The 12,190-nt window shown below is 36.7% G+C and overlaps 2 protein-coding genes across 3 annotated transcripts; one reads left to right on the forward strand and one right to left on the reverse strand.

Moving 5' to 3' along the window:
- Positions 1–294: 294 nt before the first annotated feature.
- LOC117328091 (DPY30 domain-containing protein 1-like) lies at positions 295–4,675 on the reverse strand. The gene is made up of 5 exons (XM_033885449.1): positions 4,575–4,675; positions 3,554–3,708; positions 2,191–2,313; positions 1,027–1,266; positions 295–891 (listed from the first exon to the last, which is right to left on the reverse strand). The coding sequence occupies exons 2-5, from the start codon at positions 3,698–3,700 to the stop codon at positions 832–834; spliced, it is 570 nt and encodes a 189-aa protein (XP_033741340.1). The 5' UTR covers positions 3,701–3,708; positions 4,575–4,675; the 3' UTR covers positions 295–831.
- Positions 4,676–4,690: 15 nt separating this feature from the next.
- LOC117328082 (uncharacterized protein C4orf45 homolog) lies at positions 4,691–12,190 on the forward strand. 2 transcript variants are annotated; one of them, XM_033885433.1, is made up of 6 exons: positions 4,691–4,884; positions 6,954–7,177; positions 7,342–7,400; positions 7,826–8,031; positions 11,482–11,559; positions 11,749–12,190. In XM_033885433.1, the coding sequence occupies exons 1-5, from the start codon at positions 4,785–4,787 to the stop codon at positions 11,535–11,537; spliced, it is 645 nt and encodes a 214-aa protein (XP_033741324.1). In that variant the 5' UTR covers positions 4,691–4,784; the 3' UTR covers positions 11,538–11,559; positions 11,749–12,190. The 2 variants fall into 2 exon arrangements, with proteins under 2 accessions (XP_033741324.1, XP_033741332.1); XM_033885441.1 differs by having other exon boundaries at positions 7,826–7,923; positions 11,749–12,162.

Raw genomic sequence — 12,190 nt, forward strand, 5'->3', positions numbered from 1 at the left:
CTGTATCAGGATATCAGTACCACATCATAACAGGGTCACTGTATCAGGATATCAGCACCACATCATAACAGGGTCACTGTATCAGGATATCAGCACCACATCATAACAGGGTCACTGTATCAGGATATCAGCACCACATCATAACAGGGTCACTGTCTCAGGATAAACAGCCTTCCTAGCTGGAATTACTGCTGAATATTTCTGTTAAACCAGACTATTCTCGAAAAAGGATTGTTGGCCTGAAATGCTCTATTTGTCACATGTGAATATACAATGAACGAGTGTCAACATATCTCAAATCTTTTATATTTTATTATACAATTTTAAATATAACATTTGCACACGGGTAATTTTGGCTAAAAATGCAAGAGTTGTCTCCCTTCTTACAACTTTTCAACATGCACATTCACGCAACCTTCCACACTTCAACTAATACATCCAGCCAAGCTTTTGTTACAGTGTACAAGTTTTGTGTACAATGTCAGCGACCTTTGCAGCCAACAGAAGAAACTGTCCCGCTGCATTATAATCTTTGATATCACAGTTTAACCAGTAATCACAAACTTTGTACATCTTCCCACACAAGTATTTTGACCCAAGTTTAAGGTATAAATGTACAGTTTGTAGCTCTTGATTGTAATCCAAAATAATGAAAACATCTTTGCAAATGCATGCAACTTGAAATTATAGATCTTAAATTTCCTTTTCTGTTCTTTACCAACATTAAAGATGGTCATAATTATATCCTATCTACTTTTGTAAATGCCTCATGGTCAATGATGTGATAATTTTGATTTTTGTGACTTAGAATTACTAGGTCTATCTATCTATTTATGATGCTTCTCCCTCTGCTGGAGCCTCTCCCTCCTCCTTTGCTTGCTCAGGTTCCTCCTGTGGATAGAAATATTTAATATTAATAATAATTTTTTTTTTTGGAAGCTATTCAATCTATTAACATTCCTCATAAATTGTATCATAAATACAAAGCTTACCATTACCTGAGACTCATTACACACAAATACACACCTCTTTTGGTGCTGATGTCTCCTCCGTCGTTTCTTCACTTGTTTTTTCTGCCTCGCCTGCTGCAGGTGTCTCTGTTGCCTCGCTGGGTTTTTCAGCCTCCTCTGTAGCCTCAGGTGCGCTCTCCTCCTGTGTTTGGGCCACAGTCGGTTTGATCTCCTCCTCTGTGGGCTCCTGCGCCTCCATCACAGGAGGAAGCTTCGTTGGGGATGAACTCTCTTTCTTAGCACGCTCCTCCTCTGCCTATAAAGATAGACAACTCAATTTCAATTTTGGTACTAAATTGTTATCAGTAAGGGGAATCATGTACATTGTAGTCAAATCTACACATCCATACTTTTTTCTTATTATTTTTAGAGATCTGCTTTCAAAATTCTCATTGCAATTTTTGTTTCCATGTCCACTTGGATAAAGATAACTGCAATGCATGATCAGTCTTATGGGCGTGTCAGGTGTTGTGTTACCATGATTACACTGTGTCAGGTGTTGTGTTACCATGAATGATTACACTGTGTCAGGTGTTGTGTTACCATGAATGATTACACCTGTATCAGGTGTTGTGTTACCATGAATGATTACACTGTGTCAGGTGTTGTGTTACCATGAATGATTACACTGTGTCAGGTGTTGTGTTACCTTGAATGATTACACTGTGTCAGGTGTTTTGTTACCATGAATGATTACACTGTGTCAGGTGTTGTGTTACCATGAATGATTACACCTGTATCAGGTGTTGTGTTACCATGAATGATTACACTGTGTCAGGTGTTGTGTTACCATGAATGATTACACTATGTCAGGTGTTGTGTTACCATGAATGATTACACTGTGTCAGGTGTTGTGTTACCATGAATGATTACACCTGTGTCAGGTGTTGTGTTACCATGCATGATTACACTGTGTCAGGTGTTGTGTTACCATGAATGATTACACTGTGTCAGGTGTTGTGTTACCATGAATGACTACATCTGTGTCAGGTGTTGTGTTACCATGAATGATAACACTGTGTCAGGTGTTGTGTTACTATATTATTCCAGAGAGATGACACTGGTAGCACTGGAATGACCCTAGTCCTCTGTATACACTGATGACCCCAGTCTTTATTTGAGATACATGTACACAAAATTTCTTACAGGCATCAAACTATATTAAAAAATCAAGTTTTACCTTCCTCCTCTCTTCATCTTCTTCTGCAATTTTCATGGCTTCTTCTTTCCTTCTTGCTTGAATTTCTTTCTCTTTTTCAAAATTGTCTTGTTCTAGAATAAGCATCTTCTTTTCATTTTCTTTCTGAAAAATATGTATAAATATAGAATGAATTATAAAAACAAATATTTAATACCAAACAACAGTACCACAGGGTTGAGCAATATATCCCCATCGAATGCCATATAGTGTTATCATCGAATGCCATATAGTGTTATCATTGAATGCCATATAGTGTTATCATTGAATACCATATAGTGTTATCATTGAATACCATATAGTGTTATCATTGAATGTCATATAGTGTTATCATTGAATACCATATAGTGTTATCATTGAATGTCATATAGTGTTATCATTGAATGTCATATAGTGTTATCATTGAATGTCATATAGTGTTATCATTGAATGTCATATAGTGTTATCATGGAATACCATATAGTGTTATCTTTATAGTGTTGCCTAGCATTAAAATAAGATCTGAATCACCTAAGAGTGGTTAGCTGGCATGCTATAAATCTCACTTTTCACCAGAAAGTCAATGTTTGATTTTCTACAAGTTTGAGGAAAACAAGCAATTCAGTCTAACTTATTAAACACAACTTGTTATCACAATTGTAAAGCCTATCATGTTTCAAAGAAATCGATCGCAAAATGTAGGAGTAGATCTTCTGACAAACAAAAGTTTACGCCAGATGGACAGACAACACCATACCATAATACTCCCATCAAATTTTGAGTTGCATATAATATTATAGTTTTACATGTCATATCAAAATTGTGAAAACTCTTATCTAACTTGTATCAAAATCACTTCTCAAGGTTACATGTGATGTGTTGATTTTAAAGTTTTGTTCCCAAATATTGGCTACGGTTATCAGTACTATAGTGAAACATCTGTATTTAATCCTTATAGTTTATCAATGTAAAACAACAGATACAATACTATGCTGTAATGTAATGCTTAATACTTGCAGTAAATTATCTCAGTTTTTAATGTAAACACTGTATTGTAATTAATTTCAATACAAAACAAATATTACCGCAGTATATTAAAATAAATCAATGTTAATTTTCCCCTTTGCCAGGACAATGAGTTTAATTATACTTAGCTTTAGTTTTTGCTAGTAAACTGTCAACATATCATATTTGTGTTTATATCATAATTGACAGGCCTATTCAACCAATTTATCAACTGATATCATTTATCTGAATCAGGCCAACCAATTGTCAGAAAATAATCCACTGATGCATGACAGTTGAGGGCAGTCAGTAAATACCAGGTATCCCTCAACAACTACCTGGTACAGGGCACACTCATTACCTGGGCTTTATATTGTTCATTTTCTTTCATCTTGTACAGCCATTGTGCAATGTATTCTACTGGATCCCGTGGCCTTTTTTCTGCTACTTCTGCCAAGCAAGTCGCAAGGCAGGACCCCAACTGTTTCTTTAGATAGGCAGAATCCATATTAGCACCTGTGTATGAAATTAAGCAAGATAATTGTACGTAAAGTCTGTAAAATTGATCGATATAACACCAATCAGGAATGGTAACATTAGTATCAATAGTTTCAGGCATACAGTTGTTACCTGATACTGCGCCGCCAATATCTGGTAAATACAGTTAATGTTGTTACTGTCACGATAGTAAAGTAATCAACTGGTACGGACCAAACAGTAAAAAGTATCTGGTATATACAGTTGTCACTTTCATGAAAGTAAAGTCGTCGACTGGGACTGACGCACCAGTAAAACTGTATCTGGTATATATATTATCACTACTGTCAAAATAGTAAACAAATATATACACAGTTATTAATGGAGGCGTTATACCATTGTTGAACAGTGTGTTCCCTCTAGCCCTAACACCAGATTTGCACATTTTGACAGATAGATATCTCGTCTAGTTTGGATACAGCATCAGAATGTGAAGTTTAGCGTAACGTTACGGGCCAGAGGAAATCGGGTTAATTGGTTTTAATAACCGTGTATCATTTGTGTATTGATAATTTCATAGCCAGTTTCATGTGGTTGGTAGTTGTTTCAACTATTTTCCCATAATCAACATGGTCATTCCCCTCAGCACATGTACACCGTATATGTAAAATTTTGTAAACAATTTGTATAACGGCATAGAATTAGATACATTTCAGTCAGATGCTTCCTTCGCGACCGACACATTGGTGTGCCTAAATCATGTTACTTCATTGGGAAAACTATATTAGAACTAGTCGAATACATATTATTTGGGAAAGTTATTGATTTCATTACAGGACCTGAATTGACTTCGTATCATACATACACATGCGGTCATAATTTCAAGAAATATAAATCTTACTTACCAACTTCTGTTTCACCTCTTGTTCCTATGCAGCCTCGTTTTGGAATGTCAACTTCCGGTATTTCCCTAGTTACCCTTGACAATGGCGTCTCGTTGCTAACAAGAGGTAATCAGGTGTGGACTCACCTCGTGTACTGGTCTAAGGCGATCCGTGTGGGCATTTAACTGTTACAGATCGGAGGAACTAGCTCATCTAAAGCCACCAGCTAAAATGGCTTCCAAAGTGTCGTTTGCTGACTATAAAGATCCGGGAAACATGTACAATATAATTGACAGTAATGAACCATGGAGGGGAAGAATGCTTTTTACAGGTAAGTATACTACAGTAATGTAAGCATAAGCTTACATAATGTTATTTATTTATTTTAGCTTAAACTAATACAAAAAAGTTCTCCTTTAGCAGTCAAGTCACATAACCGGAATCTAGACTGAATTGTTGGAATAATTTAGTCTAGTGTCATCATAACTTTGTAAATTTTGTGACACAGTAACAGAGGACATAGGTTTAGTGTGCCAGAAGTTTAAATACACCCACCCCGAGTGAAAGTGCCGTCCAATACACCTTAAAGGCTCGTATTTACACTGGCGTTGGTATCAGTGTATTTCTATTTTCACTGAGTGTTAAAACCAGACGGAGTGTAAATATTATTTAAATAGTTAAAATTCAAGAGAATTTAGAGTTAAAAGTTTATCGTCTAAAAGTTAATGGCCACAATAGAGAAATGTTATAGTCAATAAATATTTACTGGTAGATATGATTAAGTATTCATATAAAGTGCGCTGTGTTTATCTTGTGGTTGTGTTAAACCACTTATTTCTATCTGGTGTTGTACCTTTATAATTTATTTAATTTAACTGCCAATAATCTGACTGTTTTATCATTGTACATGTGTATTACTTACTCTCTCATTTACTCCGGAATCTTGTAACACGACACATTACAATACAACTACAGTGAGCTATTTCAATAGTGACACAACTAAAGCATTAATATGAAGATCATATGTGGATAACTATATTATGTTTATTTTATATAGCTCACGTTACTTTTTTGTTAACTTAGTACAATATTATTTTACATGCTGCTTAGTTACATGTATGTCAGTATTTATCATGATGATGGTGAAGGGGGCGTTGATAATGCTGTTTTAACTTGTGTTCAAGTCTTGACTGCCTTTGGCTAATAGATACATGTATGTTTAAAAAGTAGATAAATATAGTCAGACCTTGTACTGTAAAATATTAATATTGCGCATGTTCCGATGGTGTATTAGTAAGGACACGCACTGGTGATAATAGATAGAAGATATATAGCTGAATTATTGCAATATGGCTAATGGAGATTTATAAAATCGATGACAGGCTCACTGAAACGGTACGACTAAATTTTAATAATGCAATGATTTTCTGGTTTCCATGCTATCCATGCATACTGCTGTCGTCCAACCATGCAGCTACAATTCACTTTTTTATTTGTTTTGATTAGACAACGTTCTGCCTGGCGGAAACCTGCGCCATCACGTTGAAGATTCTAGTGTTTTGTTGTGTGATCGGTATTGATAATCTATCTTGAGTTATGGTTAGATTTCCATCTAATAAATCTAATTAAATAAATTTGACGAGACGTGGATATTAGGCCCTTCTTATAATATCTTGCTCTACAAAAGCGCGCAAAAATGCATATATTCAGACACATTAGTTACAAGTCCCGATATTTACACGCGTTAGACTTTTTTTTACAGGTCCCGATATTTACACGCGTTAGACCTTGTTACAGGTTCCGATATTTACACGCGCTAGACTTTATTACAGGTCCCGATATTTACACGCGCTAGACTTTGTTACAAGTCCCGATATTTACACGCGTTAGACCTTGTTACAGGTTCCGATATTTACACGCGCTAGACTTTATTACAGGTCCCGATATTTACACGCGCTAGACTTTATTACAAGTCCCGATATTTACACGCGTTAGACTTTTTTTACAGGTCCCGATATTTACACGCGTTAGACCTTGTTACAGGTTCCGATATTTACACGCGTTAGACTTTATTACAGGTCCCGATATTTGCATGCGTTAGACTTTGTTTCATGTCCCGATATTTATACACGTTAGACTTTGTTTCATGTCCCGATATTTATACACGTTAGACTTTGTTACAGGCCCTGTTGTTAAAACTCGTTTCACTTTGATACAAGCCCGATGTTTATACGTATTACGCTTTGTCATATGGGCCCTGATGTCTATACGTATTATGCCTTGTTATACAGGCCCGATGTTTATACGTATTACGCTTTGTTATACGGGCCCTGATGTCTATACGTATTATGCCTTGTTATACAAGCCCGATGTTTATACGTATTACGCCTTGTTATACAGGCCCTGATGCCAACAGGGACCACAGGGTGACGGTGGAACAGGAACATCGACACATCGGTATCGGAACCATGTCGGCCGAGGGAACGGGAGAGGCGGATTACATTTGGAGAGCAGGGGCTCAGACCCCACACCCCAGGCCCCGTTCACGCATGGTAGGGGAGGTGGGCTGGGGAGTGCCTCGTATGACCGATTGGAAAATGCCTCGTTCTGGTAGACAGGTCATGGTACGTATTCGCACTATAAAAGTATGGGCTTGCAGTGTTTCATATCAAACGAAATTAAGTAAGTTACGGTAAAAAGTATATTATACCCATGCCAGAGAGACATAAGATATCTTATATAATTTGAATAAATTAGCATTAACGTCATAAATATTTCATTTTTACAGTTGGGAGAATTTAGACAGGAGTGTGAAGATCGCTATTCTCATCTTTATCAAAACCCATGGTGAGTCGTGTAGAGTCACAGTAGAGGTATATTATTGATAAGTACGGTCTGTGATAAGTAGTACTACACATGTACACTCATTTAAACACTATCTCGATAAGTATTTATATGTTGGTTCAGCCAGAAGGGATATTGATTGGAAAGTACACGTACAGTGTACAGGGCATTATATATGGGTAGACAGTAATGAAAGGCACACAGATCCCAATTGTGTAACATAAATGGGCTCCGGTTGGTGTCGGTATTTAATTAAATTATCTCAATAAAGGTTATCACACCAGGAACTTTTAAATAGTTGATACACAAAAGCCCGATCGATCCTTGTATTTCATGTTAGCGTTTGTCACACAGAGACCTATATAGAACAGTAGATAGTTGTATATCATAGGTCTCTGTGTCACCAAGTAACGAGTATATCTCTGCAGGTACCCCGGACCCAGAGATGACGTCACACCTGGGTCGGACGCCTCTTTGGTGATGAATGTGTACAGACCGAGAACGACCCCCGGGAACACTCGTGCAGGTAGTAGTCGGCCACGCCCACTAAATAGCCCATACAGACAGACGCCGGCTGCAACCACCGTTAACGATGGGCGGGCATCATATAACATACTTAGGGTTTCCCATACAGGTACCGAATGCTACTATTTTTGAGTAGATGCCCAGTAGATGCCCAGTAGATTCTCTCCTACTCTTACTGCTGCTGTACTGGTTCCGGGTTCATGGTACGGTCACTAAAGTCTCTTATATTAGAGACGTATACGCCACTTTTTCTGCTTAATAGATCGACTTTCAAAATAAAAGCATCCGTTTTTTTTTACTATACCCTTATTTATTTCTTCCGTTTCCCAACCCAGTTTCTGACCCGCTCAGTAATTCCGCATTTCCAACTAAATCAATATTGTCTTATTAGCTTCTTCGTCTACAAAAACGAAAATATACTATTTAGAATTTTCTCTTTACTTATAATAGTTTTCGTCTTTCCCACTAAAAATCTGATCTTGCTTATTGCTCCTGTCTATTACGTAGGTCTTTCCCCACTAGAATCTGGTCCACTTATTACCTCCGTCTGTCTCGTTAGAATCTGGTCCACTTATAACGTCCGTCTGTCTCGTTAGAATCTGACCAACTTATTGTGTTTGTCTGTCCCTCCAGAATCTGACCAACTTATTGTGTTCGTCTGCCCCTCCAGAATCTGACCAACTTACTGTGTTCGTCTGTCCCTCCAGAATCTGACCAACTTATTGTGTTCGTCTGTCCCTCCAGAATCTGACTAACTTATTGTGTTCATATGTCCCTCCAGAATCTGACAAACTTATTGTGTTCGTCTGTCCCAATAGAATCTGACCAACTTATTGTGTTCGTCGGTCCCAATAGATTATGACCAACTTATTGTGTTCGTCTGTCCCTCCAGAATCTGACCAACTTATTGTGTTCGTCTGTCCCTCAAGAATCTGACCAACTTATTGTGTTCGTCTGTCCCTCCAGATTCTGACCAACTTATTGTGTTCGTCTGTCCCTCCAGAATCTGACTAACTTATTGTGTTCATATGTCCCTCCAGAATCTGACCAACTTATTGTGTTCGTCTGTCCCAATAGAATCTGACCAACTTATTGTGTCCGTCTGTCCCTCCAGAATCTGACCAACTTATTGTGTTCGTCTGTCCCTCCAGATTCTGACCAACTTATTGTGTTCGTCTGTCCCTCAAGAATCTGACTAATTTATTGTGTTCGTCTGTCCCTCAAGAATCTGAACAACTTATTGTGTTCGTCTGTCCCTCCAGAATCTGACCAACTTATTGTGTTCGTCTTTCCCTCCAGAATCTGACTAATTTATTGTGTTCGTCTGTCCCTCCAGGATCTGACCAACTTATTGTGTTCGTCTGTCCCTCCAGAATCTGACGAACTGGTTGTGTTCGTCTGTCCCTCCAGAATCTGACCAACTTATTGTGTTCGTCTGTCCCTCCAGAATCTGACCGACGTATTGTGTTCGTCTGTCCCTCCAGAATCTGACCAACTTATTGTGTTCGTCTGTCCCTCCAGAATCTGACCAAATTATTGTGTTCGTCTGTACCTCCAGAATCTGACGAACTGGTTGTGTTCGTCTGTCCCTCGAACTATCTTGCGTATTTACCATTTGGCCATGTGTATAACTCCCGTCCTTCGTTCTTAAATATAACTGTAATACAGTGATCACCACAATTTCAAAATGATGGGTGGAGGAAAATTTTTTGACAATTTTTTCTGAATATGTACTTTTGTGGATGTCATGCAGCCTCGCGGTGCGACGTTTCGAGAAACAACATCAATTATGACATTAAGAATAGAGATTTAATTATGTTGTTTGATTTAGTTCTAAATAAATTTGCATTTTAATCATTTGCTCACTCTATGCCATATATATCGTGTAAATTAAAACAAAATAACAGCTTATACCATTACTTTAAAAAACTACAAACATACATTCCTCATTTAAACAATCATCAATTTATTTTCACAAAACCATTTCAATCTCAATTCCAACTCGCTGTTCTTTAATATAACATTGAATAAAACAAACTCAAATAGCATCTTTTACTGTTATAAATATGATAAACATTCACACCAAGATCATATTGCATTGTCAAGTATTATAAGTTAAAACATTTCAATTATTAATTTCATAAATTGCACTATAATATTATCAGTGAACATATTAATAGCAACTATTATATCTATGATACAGCATCTACAAATCAAACTCAATGGCAACTTTTACTGGACATAATATAAGAATATATAAAGTATTTAAAGCAATGCACAAGCCACAATATAATTTCAATTAAGATATCAATTCAACACAGTCACTATAATTTTCTCCTGAAAATAGTCTTCACTATATATGAACAATTGAAGCCAAACACAATTTGTCTCTCCAAATGACATGAACATTCTGCTGTTGCACAGTCCCTTCTAAAATGAAGCAGCTTTCTTGTAGGGAACTTTCTGGGTAAACACCATCATCAGAGAGTTCAAGATCCTCTGAGAGAGCCTGTTCCTGCTGGTGGTAATAAATAAATAAATAAATAAATAAATAAATATTTTTGAAAAGCTTAATGAATCTTATTGTGGTCATTACCATATTATAATTATGAACTTCTTATTCCTACAAATTTGTAATAAGCAAAACAATTAAAACCATCAATAAATCTTTGGAAAAAAAAACCCCAAAAAAACAAATTAATTATATTTTAACAAATATTCATTACAAATGTACATGTTATTTTTTAATTACATTGTATATACTTGAGGTGCTAATTAACTTATCTTTATTTAATAATAATTAAAGAAAATCAAAAACCTAGATAACACTTATCAAATAATAAATAGAGAGATACATTAGGAGAGATTCTGAGATTATTTATATTATTGGACGTTTCGAGATCGTTTTTGGAAGGGAGATCACTCTAATAGTACTTTCTAAAAATAGCACGTGACAAGAAAACCAATGCACGAAATATTCATTAGATTATTATCATTATCTAGCAAATCAAATATAGGCTAATTGTAAGCTTACCTTGGTCATCTTCATACACAATTAATCCATGCGCATTTTTGTAGCCGTGGCTTGCGCGATATATCAGATTTCAGTCTGTTGGCTGCAGGTTTTCTAGATCGGTTGTCGCGATCGCATGTCGTTCACATGGTGTATTACTTTTTGTATGCCTGTGTCTGTATCCTCTCCCACCTATCATGACTATACTACGGTAGTCTTTAACATTAGGTTACTGTGTTGGTACATTTTGTACATTTCTACTTTTAAAAAATATAGAAAGGTGGTAAGTCTAACGTACATATGTTGTTCCTCTCACTGATACCGAGTAACACGTCTCATTTTATAAATAATAAATTGTTGTGTAACGTTCTTAACAAAATAAAATGAAAAATAAAAATAAATTAGATAGTCTGGTCGTGTTTATTGGGGTATGAGATGATAATGGTAGTTCCGTGTGGTCAGTAACATAATATTAGGAAGAGTAGGACGTGTTTGTGGTTGGAACTGATGCCATATGATTTAATGAATTGTCACTGGGTTTTTCAGGTAACGTAGAGGAGCAGCAGAGTAGCTCGGAACAGGACGCTTCAACCACAGAGTAACAACAGCTGAGAGGGAGTTAAAGTAAGTATCGTCCAAGTCTCGTGTAATACTCAGCACGAGACTGGTCAGTTGTCCAGATAATGTGTCATAGGTCGAGATTATGATACTAGCTTTTGTCATCAATAAAGGTGAAAGGCGGGAATTTTACCAACTTCAGATTTGTCTCGTATATGATAACAAAACTGTGAAAACCCTTTTTTGCTGTTGCAGGCATGTGTAGTAGCGGGATAATTCTCTAGTGGCGTGGAACATTTAGGAGGAGATTGGTTCCCGGTGCTGCCATCTGATGGGATAATGATCGTGATTTTACCGTGGGACGTGCAATACACAACTAATGATTTCTTTCCACAAACCATATCAGTATTATTAATTACTATGGAGACATAGTCTTGCCAGTTACACGAGGTCTATGTGTGTTGTACGCTCGCTGTTTACCGTGTTTCTCATAGATACCTATATATATTTATTATAGTGTTCATGCACACAACAGTATTTTCTTCATAGCTTTTACGTTACTGTTTACTATTTGCACACGCATTAGATTTATTTATAGCTATTTATATAGATATGTTTAGACACACTGCTCAATACTACATGTTGCCGATGACTGTAGATTTGTTATATTTGGAAGTAAAATGCTATTCACTTTTCA

Source organism: Pecten maximus, chromosome 1 (genome assembly GCF_902652985.1).
Source record: "Pecten maximus chromosome 1, xPecMax1.1, whole genome shotgun sequence".
NCBI classification, from domain to species: domain Eukaryota; kingdom Metazoa; phylum Mollusca; class Bivalvia; order Pectinida; family Pectinidae; genus Pecten; species Pecten maximus.

Bases quoted from the DNA above. Each gene is read 5' to 3' on its own strand.
- LOC117328091 (XM_033885449.1), bottom strand. From the start codon at position 3,700: ATGGATTCTGCCTATCTAAAGAAACAGTTGGGGTCCTGCCTTGCGACT. The intron at 2,314-3,553 runs GTAATGAGTGTG...CATATTTTTCAG, and splicing joins ATGAACAATATAAAGCCCAG to AAAGAAAATGAAAAGAAGAT. The intron at 892-1,026 runs GTGTGTATTTGT...TTCTATCCACAG, and splicing joins AGACATCAGCACCAAAAGAG to GAGGAACCTGAGCAAGCAAA.
- LOC117328082 (XM_033885433.1), top strand. From the start codon at position 4,785: ATGGCTTCCAAAGTGTCGTTTGCTGACTATAAAGATCCGGGAAACATG. The intron at 7,178-7,341 runs GTACGTATTCGC...TCATTTTTACAG, and splicing joins GTTCTGGTAGACAGGTCATG to TTGGGAGAATTTAGACAGGA. The intron at 8,032-11,481 runs GTACCGAATGCT...TGGGTTTTTCAG, and splicing joins ACTTAGGGTTTCCCATACAG to GTAACGTAGAGGAGCAGCAG.